Source organism: Myxocyprinus asiaticus, chromosome 48 (assembly GCF_019703515.2).
Source record: "Myxocyprinus asiaticus isolate MX2 ecotype Aquarium Trade chromosome 48, UBuf_Myxa_2, whole genome shotgun sequence".
Classification (NCBI taxonomy): domain Eukaryota; kingdom Metazoa; phylum Chordata; class Actinopteri; order Cypriniformes; family Catostomidae; genus Myxocyprinus; species Myxocyprinus asiaticus.
Genome location: NC_059391.1, coordinates 17,216,394 through 17,243,332, shown reverse-complemented (window position 1 = coordinate 17,243,332; position 26,939 = coordinate 17,216,394). Strand labels below are relative to the sequence as shown.

Here is a 26,939-nt window from a genome sequence, read left to right as displayed (position 1 = left end):
AATTATAGGTTTTATAAGACAGCAGCACTAAGTCTATCTAGTAGATCCAGGAACACATCTTACAAAGTCATCACTTTAATATATAAGAGGTGGCTTCCTGAGCACAGGAGACCAATTCAGACATGCTATCAGGTATTGTAGTTTTACAAAGAACACTCTTGATAAAATTTACCAGTGCAGTCTGTTTGAAGCGGTCCAGTGATGTGTCCATGTAAATGTCCAGTTTCTGATGCAGGGCCCTGACATCTTCCTCATGCCTTTTGGCCATCTCCTCCTGCTCCTGTTAGAGGAACAGAAAGAACATAATCATAATATTTGCTCACATTTGGCTACATTGTGTAATTCCAAAATATTATCCCTCATGTGGTGAGTAATATTAAAAGCTAACTGAAAAAGTCATTAGGCACCTGTCGGGCCTTTGCTAACAGGTTCTGGTACTTCTTGAGAACCTCCTCTTTCTGATCCAGGCGGCCCTGCAGGTTGTTGATGGTCTGGTGGGCGACCTTCAGGGCAGGCTGGCTCTCTGAGTCCTCCTGTTTGCTCAGGTCAGCCAGGAGCTTCTCTCTCTCTGCAGCGGCTGGTAGGCGGAGCCTCAGTTCATTGATCACTTTGTCTCGGGATAAGACGTTCTGTTCTGCCGTCCATAAGGCTGCGTTTTTTTCTTTCAGCTTCTGCTCAAACATCACAATTTGGTAATGCAAACTTTTCTTTTCTGAACAACCAAAGGCATTATGGAAAAACGGCATTGTTTTGATCATGCAATAGTTTTGTGAGCCTGTTTTCTCAACTCTTTAATGCATTCGATGGGTCATTTTTTTTGGAGTTATACCAAAACGTCTTTTGTATTCCTAAATCCTTCTCTTTCGAATGGTGTAAAAAAAAAAAATTGCAAAATTGCAAAAATGAAGTAAAATATATTTTTTACAACTACTTATTTACCAAAAGTGTAAAGGGACATTAAAGACCCTAGATATGTAATGGTGTCACTTTTATTTGCGCTTCCATAAATCTTATGTTTATTATTATTTCATATATAAATTACTATAACAGAATATGTATTTCTTAATACTATATTAAAACAAACGAGTACTATATCAAGCTGATTTTCTGTGTGACAATGTTAAATGATCAGTATTCCATATGCGTGTCCACATACATATTATATATGGAATTTGTTACTCAAAGTGGCGCTGCTGTTTCACTGATTGGCTTGATTTACATTTGACATTGCTATTTGACGAAGAAGCAATGTGGAAGTAAACTATAGCAAGTGTAACACGTGAACAGTATGATATGTCTATTGTCATTTGTGTGGACTACTGAGATTATGCAAGTTGTGCATCTATTTAGACTCATGTGTAGCTTATGTGTTATGTGCTCCTCAATATGTATTTGACAGCCAGTTGCGTCTCATGAAATTTCAGTTTGGAAGTAATGAATCCTGTTCTAGATTTGTTGCGTCATCTCTTTGATATATGAAAAACAAAACATCAAAATATATCAGAATATACTCTATTCTATTATTTTCTAATTGTCATGAAAATGTGACACTATATGGGCATTTTGTAGACCCATTTGTAGATCTATATGTGCTGGGTCGCTAAAGACCCGAGTATGTAATAATGTTTGGTGAAACACCCAAGCATTTAAGGGTTAAAGCACCCGTTTGTTAATTTTAAACATACACTTCATGACTGATGTATTGGTAACACTTTAAATTCATCTAATGGCTTACGTAGAATATCACATGATCAAACTATGATGAGCGGAGATGAGGAAGTACCTCTTCCAGAACTTTGCAGGTGGCTCTTGTCTCAAGGATGGTACGAACGTGCTCCTTGATTTTTCCAAGAGCGTAGTCTAACTGGTGGGCCAAGGGCTGATTTGGATCTGGAAGAGAGCCGGTGGCTTCTTCAAACTAAATCCAGATAAAGCACAAATTAAAGAGAAGTTAAACAGCATTTTAGTTGCCCATTTAACAGAGTACAGTAACACACTCTGAACAAGGAACAATCATCTGGGGTTGTGAAATTAAAAGTATGCTTGTGTACAAATTATAATAAAAGATCTCTCTAAAAAAAAAAAAAAATAGCTTCCTGTATTTGACATGCAAATCAGAGCTGATGCGAATATTGACGGCACCTTCTGAGCCGTGCTTAGGATTTCATTCTGCTGTTTCTCATAGGTATCAAGCTGGCGCTCCAATTCCACCTCCCGCTGATCCCAGATCATCTGCTGCTCCTCAAGTAACTGACCCAAGAAAAACTAACAATTAGATATCACTGCAGAAATGACACATGAATGTACATTCTATGGAAAGACTAAGGAAAAATATCTATTTGATGCTTGTTGAAGGAGGTCTTACATTATTCTGCTGCACCAGCTCCTCTTCCAGGCCACTGATGGTGTGTTCCTGTTCTGCCACAATGTTCTTTAGGTACTTGATCTCTTCTCTCTGGGCACCGAGCTCTCTGCACTGCCTCATTTCCACAAGACGAAAATCTTCCAGCTTCTTATGCCACTCACTTACCTACAGGGTTTTATACATTTTAAACTTTGTCACTGAGTGTAAAATACTAATTTCCTTCAGATGAGTAACTTGATTTACATGTGAATCCTTTCCAGTGCATTTTAGTATGACAAACACAAGAAAGTTCATTAAGATATCAAGACAGGAAGGATCAAGCTCACTATTTTTCATTAACCAAAGTGAAAAAAGATTTTAGGGGGAAAGAAAAGGTCTTTGCACAGACTTTTCAAGCTAAACATTTCACAAAAAGAAGTCTGATCATTCCAAGTTACTGAAAAAATGGCTCAGAAAGTGCAGCTTGTTCCGAGAAAATGTCTAGCACCATTTGTTTACAGATGCCACTTGGTTTGATATTTTCTACATAACACACTGACATTCAGACAAGTGTCCAAAAGAGTCCATATTCTTATTTGGGGCCACTGCAAACTCCTGAATTCATTTAAATCTCATCACACTCTTTGACTCATTACCACGATCAGTCAACCTACTTTCTGAGCTCCTCTGGCGTCCTTCAGTGTTGCTATAAGCTCTTCCAACCCCTTCATCTTGAGCTCCAGTTCTTGTGCTTTCCCCTCTGCTCTCCTCCATTCCTCCTCTGCCTTCTGTGCCTCCTCCCTGGCTCTTGCCCTGTCCTCCTGCAGGTGCAGCATTGTGCTGGAAAACTTCTCTTGTTGGGCCAGTGGCAGGGCTCCGGAGAACTGTCTACGGAGGGCCTGGATGGTGTGGCGTAGATGTCTGGCTCGCTGGTGACCCTCCTGTCTCGCATGCCACAGCGCCTGCTGCTGGGCATCAAGCTGCTGTTCAGCCCGAAGCTTTTGCGCCTCAAGTTTCTGAAGGCGCACGGTAGCAGCCTCTAGTCGGCTGATGGCAGTGGTCTCGCTCAGCTGGATGGCAACGATGTGCTGGTGGAGTTTGGCGACGAGGGCTTTCTCATCAGACTGAGCCTGAGAAAGGGATGAAAGGGATGTGCAATTAGGATATTCTCATATTTTAATAATAGGATATATTATCATATTGGTCACATTGTAGCTGAATTTGAATTGCAAATATTATTTTTTTCTCCCCAATTTGGAATACCCAATTCCCAAGTCCTTGTGGTGGCGTAGTGACAATCCGGGTGGCAGAGGACGAATCTCAGTTGCTCCGCGTCTGAGACCGTCAACCCATGCATCTTATCACGTGGCTTGTTGAGCGCATTACTGCAGAGACATAGCGCGTGTGGAGGCTTCACGCTATTCTCTGCGGCATCCATGCACAACTCACCACGTGCCCCACCGCGAGTGAACCACATTATAGCGACCACGAGGAGGTTACCCCATGTGACCCTACCCTCCCTAACAACTGGGCCAATTTGGTTGCTTAGGAGACCTGGCTGGAGTCACTCAGCATGCCCTGGATTCAAACTCGCGACTCCAAGGGTGGTAGTCAGCGTCTTTACTTGCTAAGCTACCCAGGCCCCCTAAAATTGCAAATATTAAATTGCATAAATATTTTTTGTTACATGTTTATTGTTTACATACATAAAATAGTAACATTCTATTTACAAATATTTACATTTGATATGTTGAACACTTCCAAAATCTTTACTGTCTCTTTAAGTCTACCGGCATCAGCCAGTGAGTACATATTTATGTGAGTGGAGTTGCATGTCTTTTTTAACGCATACATGCTATGTGTAATTAGAATTAATTGTTTCTTTTTTTGTGTGTTTTTAATCAACAACTGACTGGTGATCTCAACTGAGGGTATTAAAAAAATACATAATCCAATATGCATACAGATTGTGTGGATCTCCTCTTTGGACACACAGAATGAGTCAAACCAAACTTTTAATCTTAACAGGCAGTGAAAGGATCATGGAGCTAAACTTCTTCATCATTATACTACTCAACCATGGGTGAGTGAAATCTGAAAGTTTAAAGCCAGTGGCTAATCACAGACATTTTAGTCGCAAAGCAGAAAATTTGATCGCATACACAAGTGTTTTACTTGCATTGTAGAGGGTTTCCACGAAGAGTAAAATATCAGTCTTGGGATTTAAAGGGATAGTTCACCAAAAAAATGAAAATTCTCTCATCATTTACTCACCCTCATGCCATCCCAGATGTGTATGACTTTCTTTCTTCTGCAGAACACAAATTAAGATTTTTAGAAGAATATCTCAGGTCTGTAGGTCCAAACAATGCAAGGGTGCCAAAATTTTGAAGCTCCAAAATGCACATAAACACAGCATAAAAGTAATCCATAAGACTCCAGTGTTTAAATCCATATATTCTAAAGTAATATGATAGGTGTGGTTGAGAAACAGTTAAATATTTAAGTCCTTTTTGACTATCGCTCTCCACTTTCACTTTTAATTTTACATTCTTCTTTTGTTTTTAACACCCACTGGGCAGGGAGAAGAATTTATGGTAAAAATGGACTTAAAGGTGCACTAAGCTTTTGCTAATTAAAAAAGTTTTACACAAAGACTTGAATAGCATTTTTTAGAAATATGTTGAAAATGATCTACAATCATGTGAGATGAAGACTCATATCAGAAACCCTATAAAAGCTGTTTAATTTTACATGAAGCAGGTTGCCCCCTCATGGGTGCTGCCATGTTGACAGCACATGATACTGTGTCATGCAATGGTCATCAATAGTGCCAATGATGGTACGGTATTGACAAACAGGAGTGTGATTCACCAGACAGTTCAAACAGAATGAGTAAAAGTAGAAAGATCAAATGTCCAAACAAGAGGTCCCTGCTGGAATGATGAAACAAACAGCTATGACCTGCAGCTCTCATGGCACAGATCACGGATAAGCAGCACAACATAAAACGCCAAGAGCGGTGTTCAGCCAGCCAAGAGCTCGCAAGTCACGGCTGTCCGGTCACAGTCCGGCACACAACAACATGCAAAAATTCATTAGGATTGGATAGAAGAATGTCCATTATAGGAATGTGTGTAATATGAGATGGATGAAAACACAGATTAAAAGTAACAAAACAGATGATAAACAAGCACATTTGATAAGAAGTGACAGCACTCCAGGATGATGGGTGTCAGTATAGAGTCCATAACCACAAACTACTTCTGGGACCGATGGGATGAGTAAGAGCCAGCTAAATCCTTGCTAAAATCTTACTAAGTGCACCTTAAAATATTGACCTGTTTCTCACCCACACCAATCATCTCTCTTCAAAAACTATGGATTTAACCACTGGAGTCTTTTGAGAGAATTTTGGCACAGATTCACTTGCATTGTATGGAACTACACAACTGAGATATTCTTCTAAAAATCTTCATTTGTGTTCTGCAAAAGAAAGAAAGTCATACACATCTGGGATGGCATAAGGGTGAGTTAATGATGAGAGAATTTTCATTTTAGGGTGAATAATCCCTTTAAGAATCGAGATTGTTCAAAGGAAGATCGCAATGCATCGAAAAATCTATATTTTTAATCCAGTCCTAATGAAGCAAGTGAAAATTGCTCTTTGAATAGAGAAACAAATTATATTTGAGAGCTACAGCTTAGGGAAAGATTAGCAGTGAATAAGGACTTTTTTATATTCCTCAAATAAAGCTATCGTATGGCTTCTGATGACTTGGAATATAGCGCAAGTGTCATGTGGACAACTTTGATAGTACTTTTATGGTGCATTCTTGGAGCCTGATAGCCTCAGGTCACTGTCTGCTTTCTTTGTATGGAAAAGAACTGCACGAACATTCTTCACCTTTTATGTTTTGCAGAAGAAAGTAAGTCATAAGGTTAGGAATGATATGAGTGGGAGTGTTTTTTTGTTTTTTTTGATGAACTACAATATCCCCTTTATGGTTAAAAGAATAAAATCATACCTGGTAGTCTAAGACCTGTCTCCTCAGGCTCTCTACCTCCTTCTCTCTTGATTGCTGTCTGGCCTCCAGAGTGGACACCTGCATTTTCGCCACATCCGATACCTCTCGCAATCTGCAGATACAGTATTGTTTTTTATTTTTCTCCCAATTTGGAATACCCAATTCCCACTACTTAGTAGGTCCTCGTGGTGGCACGGTTACTCACCTCAGTCCGGGTGGCGGAGGACGAGTCTCAGTTGCCTCCGCTTCTGAGACTTGTCAATCAGCGCATTTTATCACGTGGCTCGTTGTGCATGACACCGCGGAGACTCCGCACGTGGAGGCTCATGCTATTCTCCATGATCCACGCACAACTTACCATGCGCCCCACTGAGAGCGAGAACCACTAATCGCGACTATGAGAAGGTTACCCCATGTGACTCTACCCTCCCTACCAACCGGGCCAATTTGGTTGCTTAAGAGACCTGGCTGGAGTGTATTTTGCATATATAATGTTACAGAGTCTTTATTCCTGCACAGAATACACTGTAGGATGCATACTATACATGCGTATGTGTGATCACACTAACTTGGACACTTCGATCCGCAGTTCAGCCTCTGTTTTCTCCAGTTCGGTGATTCGCTTGCGATCTGCGTTGCTGATGTGTTTACTGACACTGTCAGCCAGCTCGTCCCTGAGCTCACGCTCCATTCGCTGAGCCTCCAGGTTTATCTTTGTGAGCTAAACCCAGAAACAAATAAGCACTAAAAATTAGTTTATGACAAAGGTTTAGCATATTACGCTTTAGCATAAAGATAATAATGGTACAGTATAGACAGCATTTACAGTTGTGGTGACAAATATTTTGGGTATTTATCCGTCATCGTTTTGCAGTGACAGTAAACAAATAAAATATGCTTACATATTTGTGCATACGCTTACGCATACATTTTTTTTTTACAGTTGGGAACAGGTAACAACATAGGAATGTTGTTAAAACTTAAGTTTCATTAATTAATTAATGTTTTGTACGTTTCGTTTTGGGCTATATTTGACCCAAAAAACCATGTAGGGACACTTTTCTTCAGATAATAAGAGGAACTAATCTCTAAATTCTGAAGCAACAGCACTGCTCTTTTTCAGACCCACCTCAGCAAACTTGGTCTCCAGCTCAAAGTTGCGCTCTTCAACCTGTTTGAGGGAGTTCCTCAGGTGCTCGTACATCTTCTGAGCATGCTCGGCTCTCTGTCGTTCATTCAGCTCCTTCATCTCCAGCGTAGTGATGCGTCTGGACACGGATATGATCTCGCTGTTGGCCAGGGCTTTGGCTGCTTTGTCCATACTGTTCTCACCACCTGTGGGGACCAAACATTCAACGTCAACAAAAACGATCAAAGGTCCAATAAATGCATGAGGTCAGGGGCAACAGGTCAACCTGAGAACATTGTAGCAACGTCGTACACAACCCTAATTATGACCTTTATTAATGTTTAGATGTAGCTCTTAGGTTAAGAATCTGAGCTAGTAACCAAAAGGTGTTAGGTTTGAACCCTGCAAGGGGCGATTCATAAGCTATCGCCATTGTGTCCTCGAGCAAGGCATCTACTCCAGGTTGCTCAAGGGCGATTCTCCATATAAGTTTTGGAGTTTAAAAAATGGATGGCTACTTGCACCTAAAATGACTACTAAATGAGTCATTATGAAATACACATAACTTACATTTTGTTTAATTTCACACAAAGCCATAGTTTTTATTCTGAAGACTTTCAAAATACTCAAGACTTTTCAGACCACTATAATGATACTTTTACGGTGCTTTTGCATCCTTTTTAAAGCATGATAGCTTCATTTCCCATTCACTGCAACTTTTGTGTTCTATGGAAGACAGTAAGTCATATTAGTGTGGAATGTCATGAGAGTGAGTAAATGATGACAGAACTTTAATTTTTGGACAAACGGTCCCTTTAATGTAATTAATTAACAGAGAAGTTTACCAGTTGTGCTGATGTTTTCCCAGGCCTGCTCCAAAGTGTGAAGCTTTTCCTTGGTGATCTCAAGCTCTTTATTGATGGAACTAATGCGCTCATGTAAAGAGACGTTCTCTTTCTGAAATCAAAGGAGAGTATGGTAAAGAAGAAAATAAATAAATGGGCCTCGTGTTGCTTAATCAAACTTTCAGAAGATTTACCTCAAGATGCTCCAGGGTGGTTGTCTTCTGAATGAGGTGATTGTCTTTCTGCAAGAGGTTTCTATACTTGATAGTGAGCTCAGTGTATTGTTTGTTGGCTCTCTCCAGCTCTGAGGCAGGAACACTATTATCAAGGGATTTCTGCAGGGCCGCCATTTTGAAAGCTGCCATTTCCTGAAGGCAAAGCAAGTTTACAGTAAGAAATTGCCATATATTTGGAATCATTTAATGTGTAACCTTAGCATAGTTGCATAACCATTGCAAACTAAATTATTTTTTATTATTGGCATTGATGAGGATGATATGGGAAGCCGACAATATAAGATCTTATTTTTTTTTTTTATTCAAACAATAAACCCTACATTTCATTTGTCTATAAATTGCATTATATCCACATTATGATTTATACTCTTTTTGCCATATCTTGACATTTGATACATAAAATAATTAAGCTATTTTAAGGTGAAGTACCAAGGCTGCTATACCTTGAATCTCTGCAGGTAGCCGATCCTTTCTGTGACTGCGGCCTCCATTTGGGTTAAGTCATCCTTCAGTTTGTCATTCTCCTTTCTCAAGTGCTGCTCTAGCTCCAGCAGAGTTGTATAACGTCTCGTCAGACACTTCTCGTTCACCCTGAGAACCATCATCTTTCGTGCCATCTCAGACAGCTCCTGTCTGATCTCACTTGGGTCCTTTTCAAGAGCCTCTATACAGTGCTGAGAATCAGCACATAATAAGACGTGTGAGAATGAGACATGTGAATGTGGACGAATTAGAACTCTAGATCTGATGGTACTTTATGTGATTAGTAGACATGCATAAACCAAAATGTAGCTGATAACCTTTAAAAACTAAATGGATAATGTAATAAAGTAGCAATATAATAAATATTCATCAATGTTAGAGATTTTTTTTTTTAATTATCACCATTGCTTTGACTGGATCCAACAATTGGAGGGCTAATTTTATATATGAAAAACTTAATGTTCCTTTTCTATCTGTATATTGGTTATTTTGAATAATTATACAATTTAGTAATTTAATAATTTGTTCATTTATTTATTATTATTATTATTAGAATTTTTATTATTATCGTTATAATTAACAACAACAACAAGAATAAGAATAGTGTTATTATTAGGATTATTAATCATATTTATTATTAGATTACTATTATTATCAATACGTATTATTATTAATAATAATATTTATAATGTTATTCTTCTGCTTCTTTTTAATAATAATTATAATAACAATAATTGTCATTCATGTTGTTCTAAACACGTATGACTTTCTTCCACGTAATACAAAAAGAAATGTTAGCAGAATGTTAGCCTCAGTCACCATTTATTTTCATTGCATCTTTATTCTATACAATGAATGTGACTGGTGACTGAGGCTAACATTCTGCCGAACATCTCCTTTTATGTTCCATGGAAGAAAGCAAGTCATACAGGTTTAGAACAACATGAGGGCTAGAAAATGATGACAGCATTTTCATTTTTTGGGTGAACTATTCCTTAAGTGTTATCACTTTATTATAGATATCTCCATTCTCATTTGGTGCATCCATAAAACGAAGAACTCCAGAGACTTACATTGTACTCCTTGATTTTAACAGCATCCACCTCCCTTTGTTCTTCCAGTTTAGATTTCAGCTCTGCAAAGGAATCTCTCTCTTTCTGCCAAGACTCCCTCTCACTGAAGCAAAGCAAACAAGGTGAAAAAATATAATGCTTTTATATATTACGGAATACATTTTTTTCCCCACACCAATTTGTTGGCCTGGCATACCTTTGGTACTCCTTATACAGTAGTCCTTGTTGATGGCGGATCACTGCAAATTTCCTTTTATACTCTTCCAAAGCTGAGTCAAGCTGCTGGATGGAGTCATCCTTGTTTTTGATCTCCTAAATATCCATATTTGAAGTCTCAATATTATGTATTCTACAAAAACTCTTTATTATTATATAAAGTTTCTGTATGTATAACATGATGCACTCTACTGTTTTAAAATGATACATTAACTTCACTGACACACACCTGTAGGAGTTGTACCATATACTCATTAAAAGAACTGATGACCTCAGCACTAGTTGGCATCATCTGTTCAGGTAAGGATAATGTCTTGTGAGGGATGGAACTACCAGCTGATTTTCTCATTGATTCAACTTCACTTTCCAAGTGAGCAATCTAGCCAAAGAATAACACAAACAAGAGGGGTCCCTCTCTGAATGAACTAGCAACAGTGATTTAAAAACGTTTGAATTAAAAATGTACATTTTTGAAGCAGGTAAATGTTTGACTTTTTTGCAGTATTATTTTGGGTTATTACCTTCTCATTAGCTTTCGTCAGCTGATTGAGAGTGTTTGCCGCTTCTTCTCTAGCAGCCTTCATCTCCTGTCGTATCTCCTCGTTACGGCCGGTCAGCTGATCTACCTGAGTTCTAAGGTGCAGGTTTGCATCAAACTTCCCATCCGAGTACTTCATCTCCAAAGCCTTGAAAAAAATATTATCATTAACGGAGTTAGACCGATATATCAGTTTTACCAATTAATTGTTGCTTTTTGATAAAAAAAAGTTGCTTTTTGGAAGTATTCTTTACCTGCAAAAATCAATACCGATAGTTGCAGATAGTTTATTTTATTCCTCCTTAGCCGGCACTAGAGGATTCTACGGTTAGAAAAAAATGGTTCTACAGAACAACCCTCACTTCAGTGCAAATTTGGTTATTTTGATTAGATAAATCAAGTGTTCTAAAGTGAAGCAAGGACATGAAAAGATAAATCCAGCTATACAGAAACGTGCCCCATCACCACATACATTGTGTCTCCAACTTCGTATCTTGTGAATAATAATAGAAAACCTTGTCTGGTGATATATACAGTCTATATAAATACAAAATCCTTAATCTGGAGAATATATAGGCTATTAAAAGCTTAATTTGGTAAATACATAAAATATACTTTAAACGGAGCCAAGTCCCTGTCCCTGCATTTGGGATTTTATTCATTTTGGACACCTGTAGCCTTTTATAAATACGTTTTAAAAACTATTGGATGATTAATTGGTTAACTGCCTTTTCCACCACTTTAGTTACCAGTATCTTTAAAACCCGCTATCAGTTGACCACTAATTATTACACAGAATATCCTTAAGAATGCAAGACTGATAAAGTTATATAAAATGTTCTCATAACAATTCAGTGCAGAGTATTTGCTAGGTCCACACAAAATCTATGATTCCACAGAAAACATCTGTCACTCAGAAAATAAAATTATATACAGTACCCCCCACCCCTTGCATGTTTATTTATTTTTTCTTCATTTTTCCTCACTGCAGTTGAGTATTTGACAAATAACAGGTTTAAACTTTTCTGAATTAACTTTTATAAGTCCTGCGTGGGATAAATTATTTTTTTAAAGTGCAAATAATTTTATAACTGCACACAGAATCGTAAAGAAGTTGTTTAAATTGAAGAATAGCATGTCACACTGTAGGACACTGCTGTCACTGCTTGAAATTTCACATTAACTACTCAATTCCATTTTTTTTTAATAAGATTTAAATCTCAAATAAAATAAAAAATTGGCAAATTTTATAATGGTTTAAGATACCAATAAGAGTTTATTACTCTCAGCTTCCTTTAAACATTTTGTCACATTTACAAAATCTACGCAGAATTCCAAAGATTTTCTCCCCAAAAAGTTATCCGATTCACCAGTGTACTTCAATAAAGAGCACAATGCTCCAGGTGAACATACATTGACGAGTCTCTCCAGGCTTGGAATGCTGACCCTTGTTGGTGAGGGCGTTTTCTTCTGAGTGTCCTGGATGGCCTGCAGGATCTCCTTCATACCCTGCTCCAGCTGTTTATTCTCATTCAACAATTCATTCACTGCGGGAGAGAAAGGAATATTCTTGGCATAGAATTCCACATGGAATTTTAAACTTTCAAGGTTAGGTAGTGATAAAGCTCACATTTGGCTTTGAACTGTGCAGATTCCATTCTCTTGAGCTCCAGTTCTTTCTCTTTGTTGCTCAGCTCTTTCTGTAGCCGCTCATTCTGAGAAACAAATAGGTCATTAGTTTAGCTTTAATGATTAAAATGTTCAGAAAGCTGGTAACACTTTATTTTACAGTGTTCTTGTTATACATATTACATGTAATAACTTTATTAATAACAGTAAATTATGCATATTTACAAGAAACTAACCCTAACCCTAAACCTATAGTAAGTACATGTTGTTAATTAATATTACTCAGTATTTACGTGTGTAATTACACTGTAACAAGGACACTGTAAAATAAAGTTTAACCAGAAAGCTATTAATGTTTTATTCTCTGATGTTGGCTTACTTTGAGTTTGATTTCCTCATCAGAAGATCCAGAAATGGGCCTCTCTCTTAAAGATCTGCTGGGTCTTTCATCAGCATCAGCATCAAGCAATGAACAACTGACTACTGAGATGCCTGAAATTATGAAAATATGGTGTCAGTATTACAAATGATAAAACAGCTAGTTCTAGTCCTCTAATCTGATTGGACAAGCGGAGTGCTGATATTTAGTATAACAGCACTGATGCGCTTCACAGTTCGTTTCACTCCACTTTTGGAACTATTTTCATTAGAGAAGCAAAAATAGACAAAACAACTGGCCATACTGTGTCTAAAATGCAGGTTACTCAAAATTAAGTTGTTGTTTATAGATCTAAACCAATATCACTCAACTCATGTGATATAGCAAAAATGTATCACGAAAGACAGAATTTGACTTTGTTGGTGAGTGTTATGGTGAAATCATCTTGGTCTCACCTTTGTCCTTCACCAGGGCACGGATGCGTTGTTTAAGCTCAAGTCTTTCCTCCTCGAGACGCTCGATCTAAGGAGTCACACAAGTCCAGAGAAAATTTACCATGGACAACTGTCCAAAGCCAGACCATTCTGGTCTCAATACCAACAAGATCACCTGAATCTGTCTTCATTACCTCTTTCAGGAGAACCTGGTTCTCTTCTTTGTACTGTCTCTGTTTTAAAACCTTTGATCTCCGGAATTCAGTCAAATCCAGTTCTTCCTTTGGATTTAATCCTGGAACGGGAAGATGATCCCATGCGGATTATAACACATATTTATCTAACAAACTCAATATGGGATGTGAAAACAATGTAATTTTTGTAGGTATAAGTAAGATGAGAAGGGATTGAGACTTTGGAATTGGAATTGAGAAGAATTGAGAGCACAAAATGCCATCCTTATGGAATTCCTACGGCGTAAAAAAAAGATTGAAGCTTACCAAGTCGTTCTCTCAGATCCTCATTCTCATCCAGTAGGTTGTTGATTTTCAGCTCTAGCTGGTTTATCTCTTTGATCATGGTCTCTATCTCACGGTCTTGGACTCTAATCTGGTTTTTACATTCTTTGATCTCGGCGATAGCAGCTTCCAAGCCATCCGTTCCCTGAAAAATTACAATACAGTGGAGTATTTTACCTTGCTAAATAAAGGGACTTATTTCAAGGCCAAATCAATATTTAAGTATGTATAACATAATATTTTATTAGCGAAGAGAGACTTGTGACTTGTGACTTGTGACAATGAAGACTTCGGAATATATATTCATTGGAATATTGGATTCAATTGGTCAATCACGGCATTCTGTGGTCAAATATTTTTGTATAATGACCACTAAACTGTATAACTGACCGTTGTCCCAGGCAACCAATATCCTAAATGTCTTTGGTAATTTTATGTCTTTCATATCAATCTACATTCTTTATCTTATCATTTAATAAGATAAAGAATAATTTAAACTCAAATCAATATTTCATGCCCATTTATCTCATTACCATGTAATAAATGGGATAATGTACAGTCAGTTGAACATTATCTCAAAATAAACCACTTTAGGGTGATGCAAGACCTGTTACAAGTTCTGATCAGCTTGTCAGGGTAAATTTTGTGATATTGACTGGCTGGCTGTACATTGTCCCTTTACAAACTACATTTACATTTATAAATGTTGTATTAACAAAAATGGTTGGTAACACTTTCTACAAAACCCATATTTATAATGCACTGTAAAGGCATTATACATGCATTATACTGCATTCATAATGTCTCATAATACACCCTATAATAAGTTGTAACTTCTCATAAATAATTATAACTACAGTTGTAATACATTATAAGACTTCCCCATTCATATTTATACTTAAGAGTATAATGCATTATAACACAAACAACATCCAATTTTAACGCAGCAGAAGCTAATAAAGTTAATCGTATAAGCACTGTCTTGCCCTGCATAGCTTAAGAGTTTTTATATATTTTAACCTTGTAGCTTTACAAGTGTTTTTCGTAATATCTCAAAATTTACATTGAATAGGTGTTTTGTATTTTGTGCATGTGTAATGTATGTAATTTCCAGCATGAGTCGTAATGTCTCATAAAAACTTACAAATATGTTTTGGATGTTTATAAGAAGACATTGCTTTTGTCACTTTACTTAAAGCATACCTATTATATATATATAACAAATACATATAATACATTATAACTTCTGCAGACATAATTAGATGTTGTTTGTTTTATTATGCATTATACTCTAAGGTATAACTATGAATATGTAAGTATTATAATGTATTATGATTGTGGTTACAATTATTTATGAAAAGTTATAACATATTATAAAGTGTATTATGAGATATTACTAATACACTATAATGACTTTACAATGCATTATAACTATGGGCTTCATAGAAAGTGTTACCCCATAGGCCACTATCAATATGAGACAGAGTAGATTGTAAACTATAATTAAATGTAAACTGTACCTCTAAACTAGTGGCTGCAGTAGTGAGTTATAAGGGATTTATCAGCATGCTTAGACTCACAGACTCATAGAGACGAATACGGCTGAGTGTGTCATTGAGCTCTTTGTCTTTATCCCTGGCATCCATCTCTGCCAGTTGGGCGGCACGCTCGGCCTCCAGAGCTCTTCTCTCAGCTGCCTGGAGATTAGCACTCAACTCTTCCAGATTACGCTGCTGCATGCTTGATGTGAGGCCTGCCAATTTAAGAAATAATAAAATAAACAAATGTACAAAGCAAAGATTAATGATGGATTTATGTGTTAAAGTGAATGGGGCCAGTATTGCAGACAACAATTCCAGGGACATTTACAATCATACGGGCATTCATTTAAAAAAAACATGCGAAAGTGCGATTTTAAGTGCAATACTGTTAATGTGAATTTTGCTTGTTTTTACAAACAGGGATGAGTCAAAATTATTTAAACTAATTATTGGTGAGGCCTTATGCCCTAGATTGCCATCAATAAAGTTTCAATGGTATTTAACCAGGAATATTCCTTTAAATCCAGTGGATATTCCACAGATCTTTTGACAATTGCCCTTTAAAGGGATAGTTCACCCAAAAATGAAAATTCTCTCCTAATTTACTAAACCTCATGCCATTCCAGATGTGTATGACTTTTTTTTCTTCTGCAAAACATAAACAAAGATTTTTAAAATAATATTTCAGCACTGTAGGTCTATACAGTGAATGCTGACCACAACTTTGAAGGTCCACAAGGCAGTATAAATGTAATCCACAAGACTCCAGTGGTTAAATCCATATCTTCTGAAGCAATATGATATGTGTGGGTGAGAAACAGATCAATATTTAAGTCCTTTTTTAACTGTAAATCTACACTTTGACTTTCATTTCACATTCAGCCACCTAGTGGTTGGGGCTGGTCAAAGGTGGAGTTTGATAGTAAAAAGGCCTTAAATATTTATCTGTTTCTCACCCACACCTATAATATTGTTCAGAAGATATAGATTTATCCTCTTATGGATTACTTTTTTGCCTCCTTTATGTCATTTTTGGAGCTTCAAAGTTCTGGTAACCATTCACTTGCATTGTGAGGACCTACAGTGCTGAACATTCTTCTAAAAATCTTAATATGTGTTTGCAAAAGAAAGTAAGTCATACACATCTGGGAAGGCATGAGGGTGAGTAAATGATTAGAGAATTTTCATTTTTGGGTGAACTATCCTTTTAACCTCTGTACCATACCACAAATGATGAAATATGTCTGTCTGCAGTATTTGTAAAGGTAACACCACCACTCTGGAATTTATAAAGTGTGATGCACTGGCAGACACAAATAGAAACAGACCTTTATCTTTCTTTAAAGGCTTTTTCAACTCCTCGATAAGCATAGCATTCTTTTCCATTTCTGCAGTGTACTGCTCGACTTGTTCTGACAGCATCTTGATCTGGTTGTCCCTCTCTTGCACGGCCTTTTGAAGTCAAACACAAAGTCAGTGACTTCCTTAAAGCCCCGTTGGGATACAATGAGATGAACCAATATGACGAAAGTCTTGGCAAAAGACAGATGAAGAGAGACAGATGTAAAACGCTAATTCAGACAGAGAAATGAGAAACAGAGATACTCACGCCACACAGTTCATAAATGACCTGACCCGGGCAAGACATAAACAAGAGAGCAAGAATGGAAAAGGAAACATTTGGAAGACAATGAGGTAGTTGAAAGGAAGCATTGGTGTCAAAAGAAAACAACAAAAGAAACAGCACACAAATACACAACAGAGAAAGACTTGAAAAAGAACACAGACTGGCAATGCATTGGCAATGGATCTGAGACTTAGATCTTAGGTCATAATTAATAGCAGCGCTCAACAATAAGAATGGCCCAACGACGCTTTTTGAAAGAGAGAGAGAGAGAAGTCAATAAATCTTAGATTTATTGATCAAATACTTTACATGTGTTGTTATGCCTTGCAAATGGATACATTTTGTATTGAAATTGTATTGGACATTATATAAAAATGTCTAATATTTAAATAGTTAGCAAGATGGCTAACATAGATGAGGTTTTGTCAAAACTGCAAGAATGATCTGTGATGGTCTTAGAAATTTCAATTAGAATGGGTTAAAAAAAATTCTGATTAACATTTTTTATTGATTCACACAGATAACAAATAAAAGCAATACATATATACACAGAATCAATATTTAACCTCCACTATTACCCCTTCCCCTCCCCAATCCCCAACCCCAACATGACCCTCAACAAACATCCCTGTGGTCAATATATAAGTATACACACACACACACACACACACACACAAATATAATAATCACACACATTTAAAACTTTGTTTCTCTCTCCACTGCCCCTCCCCAAGAGCCCTCCAAACACTTAAAATAGCTGCCCCATTTCCCATCAAACGAATCCCAGATCCTCAGCCTTCTAAATAACACTTCCTCGAAAGCTGCCACCCTCCCCATCTCCGTGCACCACTCTCGCCATCCACCGCGGCAACCACGCTCAATTCACCATGCGCCCCACCGAGAACAAACCACATTATAGCGACCACGAGGAGATTACCCCATGTGACTCTACCCTCCCTAGCAACCGGGCCAATTTGGTTGCTTAGGAGACCTGGCTGGAGTCACTCAGCACGCCCTGGGATTCGAACTAGCGAACTCCAGGGGTGGTAGCCAGCGTATTTTACCACTGAGCTACCCAGGCCCCCTCCGTGCACCACTCTTGAAATGAGGGCACTCCAGCTGACTTCCATCCCCTTAAAACAATTTGTCTGCCAATCATAACACTGGTCAGAGTGGATTGTGAGGGAGGTTAATACACTCGGTGACCTATATGAGAGTGGAGTGTTGAGATCCTTTGAAAATTGGTTCAACATTTTGGGATTCCCAGATCTCAATTCTTTAGGTATTTACAGCTGTGGCACCTGCTCTGTACTATTTTTGGGAGTAGCATACACCCCCCTAAAGCGGCAGATACTCTGGGAGTGGTGATTACTGCTTTTGGAAAAGGTCATGAGGCATCAGTGTATTACTGACTGCTAATTCAGAGTCTGGGGGATGGAGATTTAACTTCTATCAAGAGATTACGGGAGAAAGATTTAAACTTGGAATTGGAGGAGGGAGCGTGGGCTAGGATTCTAAAAAACGTCAAGTCTGTATCTAGAGATGCAAGGGTGCGCCTTATGCAATTCAAGATTTTACATAGATTCCATTGGACCCCCTCTAGATTGTATAGGCTTGGTCTTAAAGACACACCCACCTGCTGGCGATGCCAATCAGAAGATGGAGACACAACCCATGTTTTTTGGTGGTGTGTTAAGATCCAAGAATTTTGGTTGAAAGTTCAGAGTTTTATGTGTGACGCATTGGGCACTCAGATTTCATTTTGCCCCAGACTCTGTATTTTAGGCCATGGGGCAGTCATCAATATAGGGGATAAACACATAAAAAATTGGGTCCTAACCAGCAGAAAGTGGACTTATTAATACATAATTTTGGGTTCAGCCATGTACTCGAGGCAACATTTAAATAAATGTCCAAATTAAACACTCTGGACACTTTTGTCCATACCGAGTGCAAATGCGAGATAACGGGGTGTAACTTAACTTCTCCGAATAGTATGATAGAAATGCTTTGCAATGGTGAAATAGGGGCAAGAACTTCCTGTTCAGTACAAATCCAGGGAGGGGCTCTCTCAGGTGGAAGCAACCAATGAGCCAAATGTCTGAGACCGAATGCATATTAATAAAACAAAATCTTGGGTAGGCCTAGCCCACCTTTGTTAGTTGGCCTATGCAATTTACTGAAACGTAAGGGTAAAAAAAGGGTCAAAATTAACTTGAACTAAATCACTCAGATTTGCTGAGAATAAAATACCCAAATACTTAATGCCCTGTTTGGGCCACTGGAAGGCGCCCGGCTGAAAATCTGTTACCGGGCAGTACGCTGTCAGAGCCAAAGCTTCGGATTTAGACCAATTAACCCTGTATCCCGAGAACTTAGAAAATGAATTAATAATTCTGTGGAGACAAGGCATAGATCTAGTAGGGTCGGAGTCGAATAAAAAAAAAGCTTATGCGACACACCTCTCACCACCACCCCTGGAAAATCATCCTCCTTTCTTATCGCGGCTGCTAATGGTTCCAGGGCAAGACAGAACAATAATGGGGAAAGAGGGCAACCCTGCCGGGTGCCCCTATCCAGAGTAAAATAATCTGAAATTAATCCATTCGTTTGTACCACCGCTACCGGGTGTCTATAAAGTAACTTAATCCAACCAATAAAAGTATTCCCAAACCCGTAGATTATCCCATTCTACCATATCAAATGCCTTTTCGAAAGCATTATTAATTTCAATGGCTGAGGTAAATATTTCACCACCAGCAGATTTCACTGAGGGAATGGTAGGAAAAAGACTCTCTTTGTATTATATATCTAGCCAGAGGTTTTCCTGCCTTGTCCCCCGACTCAAAGTATGACTGTCTTGCCCTGCATAGCCAAAACTCCACCTTCCGCAACAAAACAGTATTATATCTGTATTTCAATCGGGTCAATTCTCTGAGGCCATCAGACGACATTCAGCGCTTCAGCTCTGCCTCGGCACTTTTAAGATTCCCTTCCAACTCCACGAGTTCTCATGCTTTGGATTTTTTGGTGAATGAGGCATGTATGATCCGGCCCCTAAGAACCGCCTTAAGTGCCTCCCAAGCCACACCCACAGAGGATACTGAGGACCAGTTGGTCTCCATATAAACATTGATTTCAGCCTTTAACATTTGTTGGAATTCAGGATTTTTCAAAAGGGATACATTAAAGTGCCAACTATATGATTTCCTTTTCTCCATATGTGGCAACACCTCTAAACTCACCAGGGAGTGATCTGAGACTAAAATGTTTCCAATTGAGCAATCAACAACAGATGAAATGAGGGACTTAGATATATATATAAAAAATCTATTCTAGAATCAATTTTATGGACTGATGAAAAAATGTATAGTCCCTACCAGATGGGATCAGAAGTCTCCAAATATCTGTAAGACCAAGATTTTTACACATCCTGTTTACACAATGTTGCTCTAGGGGGCTTGCACACTTTTGTCCATCAAAAGATTAAAGTCTCCTCCCAATATTATATCATGAGGGTCATGATATAATATGTGTCAGCGGCTTGCAACATCCCTTCAAGATCTATAAAAAAGCCCTGATCATCAACATTAGGTGTGTATATATTAGCCAAAATAAGACTTTGCCCCTGAATTTCTGCTAAAACTATAATGACTCTTCCTAATTTATCTTTAATCTGTTTGAGACATTTGAATTGTAGATGCTTACTTATCAGTGTAATGACTCCCCTGCTCTTACTTGAGCTAGCACTAAAGAAAAAGTGTCCACCCCATATCTTCCAAAGTTTTTAGCTTCCTGCGGGGAAAGATGTGTTTCTTGAAGAAACACTATATCACATTTCTTACGCTTAAGAAGAGAAATAACCTTCCTTCTATTTATGGGGTGCCCCATCCCATTCACATTCCACATGGAGAGAGACAATCCGCTCATATTAACACTTGACATTTTGACATATGAAAAAAAAATAGATTGTGTGTCAAAAACAAAATTATAAAAACCATATTCCAACATTAGTGCAACAATCAAACCCTAAACTTCCCTCAGAACCAAACAAACAGAAAAAAGAAAAATGTGCGCATTAACCCCGTGCAAGACAGCGACAAACTCAAATAGTCCATGTACGGCTACGAGAGCCCCCGCAACAACTTTGCTGTCGGATTGCTCAAGTCTGGTGTTTCTATACAAATTTTGCGAGACAGAGTTACACAACAAAAGATAATCTATAAAACAAACTCCAGCCAATAGGCGGAATAAACACAAAGAATTTGTAGATTCATCGACATAACTGTACCGAAGGTGTGTTATTCCACAAAACAAACTCCAGCTGCTAGGCGGAACCAGCATAAAAAATAAATTTAAAAAAGGCACTCAGTTTCCTCGGACAGTCAAACGAATGTTCAGTGAGCCGGCCCATTCGGCTGATACATGTGTACAACAAATGACCTAATCACTCCAATGTCTTGCAAGAAAAACTCCACAAAACAAACTCCAGCCGTCACTCAATAGACTTTATGAAGGACATCGCTTGCTGGGGACATGTGAATGTTTTACAGCCATCCTTAGCATCTATTCTCAATTTGGCCGGGAACATCAGTGCAAAAGCGACCTTCCGTTGATGTAAGAGTTTCTTGCATTCCTTGAATCGATCATGTTTCTATCTTGTCGAATTCGCAAAGTTTGGGAACAAGAAAATGCTGTGGTTCTTCTAAAAAAGCCTTCCTTTACTCCTCGCCTCGCGTAACACCAGATATTTATCGGATGATCTCAGAAATTTGGCCAGAATTGATTGGGGCCTGTCTCCCTCAGCGAATCGCTGAGCCAGAGCCCTGTGAGCTCGCTCGATTTCCAGCTTATGGCCTGTTATGTCAAGCAGATTTGGAAAGAGTCCTTCCAGGAATTTCACCATATCCTGACCCTCTTCAGCTTCAGGAATTCCAAAGAATTCAAGTCCTCCAACTTCTCCCAGACATGCTCCAAATCCACCTTGGTTGCTAGCGGATTAGCAGCTAATTTCCTCTCCGATGACTCCAGATAATTGATCCATTTCTTGACATCCCCCACTCTTGTAACCACCTCAGAGAACTTTGTCTCTGTGGCAGTGATCGATTGACGTATTACAGCAAGATCCTCCAAGTCAGCAACGACCTTCGTCAGCATTGCCGACATGTTCAAAATTTCTCGTTGAATTTCCCTCATTTCTCCGACCAAATCGGCTCCCGGGCTCGGGGCCTTTTCAGGGGTATCAGCTTGAGCACTTATGTGTCTTTTAATGTCTCCAGAGCCCGAGGATTTTTGAATTTTGAATTCTATGACATATTGTCCTCCTAGAACAGTTATGGAACAGTGTATCGAATCTCACCGGTTTATGTCATTAATAGTGTTAAAACCAGCAAAGTGCGCAGAGCTCGCCGTTCACACGTCCGAACCTTGCATGGCGTCTCCCCCAGAATGGGTTAAACATTAAACAAAACACCATATGGCACTGTTTTTAAGCAAAGGTTTATTTATGAATTCACAGCAGTCTGTGGATTTTATAACTGTTTAATTTCCAGGTACTATTGCACATTTAAAACCTTTCTTTGTAAATAAATCTTAGCATTTAATAAAAAATATTAATATATTTTTAGATATTATTTTAGCATTTTTTTGTGGTGGGGCCAGAAAAAATATTGGCAGGGCAAGTTCAGATCTAGACTAGAGGCCCGACAGGGCTAGCAGAAATAAAAAATTTGCATTGCTGAGGCCTTAAAAAGATTCAAAATCGAAATAGAATAAAATGTGAGAAAGAGCATAAAATTCGAATTTACAGTTAAACACGTTAAGCTGCCTCGTTAATTATCAGTATTTCACCTTCATATGGTATGTTGTTCAAAAATGTTTCTCAGTCCCACATCTATTATCGTAAAATTAAAAAGTTTTTTTTTTTTTTTTTTTTTGTAAAGAAAACGTAATATTTAATGAAAATATAAATATATATAATTTTTATAAACAAAATTTAAAAATTAATTTAAAAATTGTGTTTGGGCCAGAGAACATTTTGGCAGGGCAAGAGGATAGCAGAAAAATAAATCTTATTGTTGAGTCCTGAAAAAGTTTAAAATGCATAAAATTAAAGTGTACAGTATGCCAAGATGTCTTATTAAATATCAATGTTTCACTTTTCTTACAGTAGGTAGCTCAGAATGTCTAGGTGTACAACATGTGACTGACCTGTTGCAGTGCGATGATGTTGCTTTTATCTGAGTCCATCTGAGCAGATCGGAGCTTCTCCCTTAAATCTCTGATCATCTGCTGATACTCCAAGATTTCCATTTCTTTCCCTGATAAAACACTCTGAAAGGCACACACACAAACACACACAGCAGTTAGAGCTAATGGAACATCCTCAATAAACAACCACCAATGCCATTGAATTCAGAGAGCTCAGATCTATCATTTAACATCATCCACAAATGCTGCCCCTCAAGAACTGGGCCCAATAGCACCAATATTAGCCCAAAGCCTGATTAACCAATCATCTTCCAGCACTGTTTTCAACTGTATCCTACTGTTTAGCGATGGGACAGTTCTGTTGGTTGCTAGGGTGTGCGCTACATTCTGTAAGTTAGATATTTGGCGCTGATTTTCACCGCTTAGAGGCTTTCACTAAGATTACAGGCCATTTCAAATTAGGTGGAAATTTGAGCAACTTTCCAACTTTTTGGACCTTTTCCATCAGGTAGATTGACATGGTTAATTCTTTTGTGCTAGGCATGTTTTTAATTGACGGTTGTCTGGGTGCATTTTGTGTTGACTTGTTCAGAGTCGTAGCAGCATAATTATGTTAAATGTGATCCTTGTTTGTAAATTTGATATTCCTTTAAAGCTGTAATGTGTACTGGATTTGTACACATGCAACATAAATGCTGAAAACAGTGCTCATGCTGTCATGTGAACTTTATTTGTATCTTATGCTTGTTTTTATCTGATAAAAAAAATTGTAGATATTAGAATAGAATAGAAACAATGTGTCTGATTGGTCTTTTTTGATGTCAACAATAAATGATAACTGTAAGGAAAGTGTTTTCTCTTCCATTTTAAAAGTTGATAAGCGTATTCATTTTGTTATCCTAGCTACACATGATTATATGGTTTGTATTTTATTTTTTGCATTTAGCATTGTTTTTTTCACCAGCTATTCTGTGACCCAATTAGAACAGACCTGCAACCTTTTTTTGGGTTGCGATCTATCAGTTGAGCACCACTGTTGTAATATACAGAAATTAGATTTACATTAGACATAAGAAAGGTCAACGTCATTATAGATGTGTGTTAGCAATGCTGAACAAAACTGTCTGTTCCCACAGCTGGTTAAGCTAAAAAAAAAGTTTTATGTCATCACTTACTCAGATTACAATATTATTGTTTGACCAAGGCTGGCACAAAAACAAAAAATTCTATTCTTCAGAAATAACTCCTTAAGACACAAATAATTTCAGACCGGTAAAACCACATACAATGAAAACAGTCACTACCTGTGCAATACTGAGAAATGAGGAAAGTTCACAGAAATAAATCTCATTTGCATGTAAGATGTTATTACTATGTGTCACAGTTGAGATGAAGGAGGGGGGTGGGGGGCTCACCTTCCACTCCTCCACTTTAGCATTAATAGCAGCCATAACCGGGTCATCCTCTTCAGCTCGAGTCTGGATCTGTTCTGTCAGCTCTCTGACCTTTAAAAAGACAATAAGCAAATGCCTCCTTTATTAATAATGTCAATAAATCCTTTTTGTAAGCAATTAAGCAGAAGATGTTTTATTGATATCGTGCCTTTCCCAAGCTTAAAGGGATAGTTTGCCCAAGAATGAAAATTCTCTCATGATTTACTCACCCTCCTGGCATGATCTTGGCCAGAATAAGCTACAAAATGGACCAGATTTTGCCGATAGTCAAAAGTCTGGCTGTAGACTACAGCCTTAAAGTGACACTATCAACAAAATGAGACAAACAAGTGAGTTTCATAAACAATTACAGCACCTGGATCTTGGTGTGGTCTCTCTCTTTTCTCAGCTGATCCATGATGGCATCTGTCTGTTGGACTGCGATCTTCATCTTGTTGTACTCATCCGTCATCTTCTCCATCTCCTTCACAGACTCCTCCAGATTGTTCTGCAGGTGCTCATTTTCGCTCTTTAATTTGGCAGCCATATCCTCAGCATGCTGGCAATATGGAGAATATGTTAAAGGGATAGTTCACCCAAAAATGAAAAGGCTCTTATTATTTACTCACCCTCATGTCATTCCAGATGTGTATGACTTTCTTTCTTCTGCAGATCACAAATGAAGATTTTTAGAAGAATATCTCAGCTCTGTAGGTCCATACTAAGCAAGTAAATGGTGGCCAGAAATTTGAACATCCAAATATCACATAAAGGCATCATAAAAGTAATCCATATGACTCGTGTTTAATATGGTTTAAGCCATGTCTTCTGAAGCAATCCAATTGGTTTTAGGTGAGAACAGACCAAAATGTAACTCCTTCACAGTACATCTTGCCATTGCAGTCTCTAGGCATGATCATAATTTCAAGCTCGATTACACTTCCTAGCGCTTGACGCATACTCAGAGCGCTAGATGCAGATAGTGCTAAAGGAAGTGTAATTGAGCTTGAAATCATGATTGCCAAGGAGACTGCTGATGTCAAGATTTGTAGTGAAAAAGGAGTTACATTTTGGTCTGTTCTCACCCAAAACCAACTTGAGCACTTCAGAAGTCATGGATAAACCTCTGGAGTCATATGGATTACTTTTATGCTGCCTTTTGTGATATTTGGACAGAGTCATTTTAGAGTTCTGGCCACCATTCACTTGCATTGTCTTGACCTACAGACCTGAAATATTCTTCTAAAAATCTTCATTTGTGTTCAGCAGAAGAAAGAAAGTCATACACATCTTGGATGGCATGAGGGTGAGTAAATTATGAGAGAATTTTCCTTTATGGTTGAACTATTCCTTTAACCACAAAGATGACACATCACAGGTGATCACAAGTGGGCGTATTATGGAAAACAGGATTTTCTGTACTCTTAAAATAAGAGTTTGATCAAAGTCATTTTAGCAAGTCAGTCCACTGGGCGATCATTTTTGGAGTGCTCCCGTGCAGCTATATTTCCTTGTAAACAAGCGGCATCCAAGTGCAGCTCCTATCTACTTGAATAGGGAAAGACCGAAATCTCCAGAAGAGTTTGTCAAGATTACAATCAAAGAGCATATTTCAAATCAGCAGTAAAAAATCTGACAACACTGGTATCATAGATTGTGCTCTTTACCTCAGATTATGCAAAAAAAACTACATTTTCCCGGCTTGTATAGCTAATGCGCATGCGCGTTCTCGACTTGATTGACAGGCGATGTCTGTATCTAAAAGGTGATTGGCTCTTTTACCTGTAAGGCGGGACTTCCTTTTCTACATCCGTTGACAGTTGGGTGTCCCAATTTCTCGCATTCATTTTAATAGAAGTGGCCCGTCTCTGCTAAATATCATTTATCAAGGATCATTTTCACAGGGATCCCAGCCCACCCAGACAGACCATTTATAACAATGTTATAGAAGAAAATGGATATGTCACAACTATGAGCCAATTAACATGACTTCCCACACTGACATATCAACATCTAATGATATGCCTATTTAATATGATCAGTTGAATGACAGTGTCAACTACTGTTCGCTAGTAGTTTTCAAATGCAAAGAGGTTTGCCAATCATAACAGAGGTCATATACATATAGAAATCTAAAAGGTACAGTAGTACCAGTTTAATTCAAATAGCAGAGCATGGAAAATGGTCATGTAATATTTTTTATTTTTTTTTATGAATCTGCCTTCAGATAATTGTCCTTTAAAATTTTTTTAAATATGACATTCGATATCCCACAG

The 26,939-nt window shown here is 38.1% G+C and overlaps 1 protein-coding gene across 5 annotated transcripts in view; it reads right to left on the bottom strand.

Moving 5' to 3' along the window:
- LOC127437637 (centrosomal protein of 290 kDa) overlaps positions 1 to 26,939 on the bottom strand; it is a 44,416-nt gene that overhangs the window by 10,295 nt on the left and 7,182 nt on the right. For all 5 annotated transcript variants that reach the window (XR_007896586.1, XR_007896585.1, XM_051692679.1 and 2 more), the window contains 27 exons: positions 25,040 to 25,222; positions 24,646 to 24,735; positions 23,231 to 23,353; positions 16,722 to 16,845; positions 15,433 to 15,605; positions 13,835 to 13,997; positions 13,529 to 13,629; positions 13,356 to 13,422; positions 12,901 to 13,013; positions 12,523 to 12,607; positions 12,306 to 12,439; positions 10,876 to 11,040; positions 10,584 to 10,733; positions 10,335 to 10,450; positions 10,139 to 10,241; positions 9,026 to 9,256; positions 8,541 to 8,714; positions 8,347 to 8,458; positions 7,502 to 7,707; positions 6,942 to 7,093; positions 6,373 to 6,484; positions 3,019 to 3,474; positions 2,366 to 2,530; positions 2,143 to 2,250; positions 1,784 to 1,918; positions 408 to 671; positions 173 to 280 (listed from right to left, as the gene is read on the bottom strand). Coding sequence is in view for 3 of the 5 variants with exons in the window: in XM_051692679.1 (XP_051548639.1) it covers positions 173 to 280; positions 408 to 671; positions 1,784 to 1,918; positions 2,143 to 2,250; positions 2,366 to 2,530; positions 3,019 to 3,474; positions 6,373 to 6,484; positions 6,942 to 7,093; positions 7,502 to 7,707; positions 8,347 to 8,458; positions 8,541 to 8,714; positions 9,026 to 9,256; positions 10,139 to 10,241; positions 10,335 to 10,450; positions 10,584 to 10,733; positions 10,876 to 11,040; positions 12,306 to 12,439; positions 12,523 to 12,607; positions 12,901 to 13,013; positions 13,356 to 13,422; positions 13,529 to 13,629; positions 13,835 to 13,997; positions 15,433 to 15,605; positions 16,722 to 16,845; positions 23,231 to 23,353; positions 24,646 to 24,735; positions 25,040 to 25,222 (4,113 nt within the window). In the remaining 2 variants the exon portion in view is untranslated. The remainder of the gene's footprint in view (positions 1 to 172; positions 281 to 407; positions 672 to 1,783; positions 1,919 to 2,142; positions 2,251 to 2,365; positions 2,531 to 3,018; positions 3,475 to 6,372; positions 6,485 to 6,941; positions 7,094 to 7,501; positions 7,708 to 8,346; positions 8,459 to 8,540; positions 8,715 to 9,025; positions 9,257 to 10,138; positions 10,242 to 10,334; positions 10,451 to 10,583; positions 10,734 to 10,875; positions 11,041 to 12,305; positions 12,440 to 12,522; positions 12,608 to 12,900; positions 13,014 to 13,355; positions 13,423 to 13,528; positions 13,630 to 13,834; positions 13,998 to 15,432; positions 15,606 to 16,721; positions 16,846 to 23,230; positions 23,354 to 24,645; positions 24,736 to 25,039; positions 25,223 to 26,939) is intronic.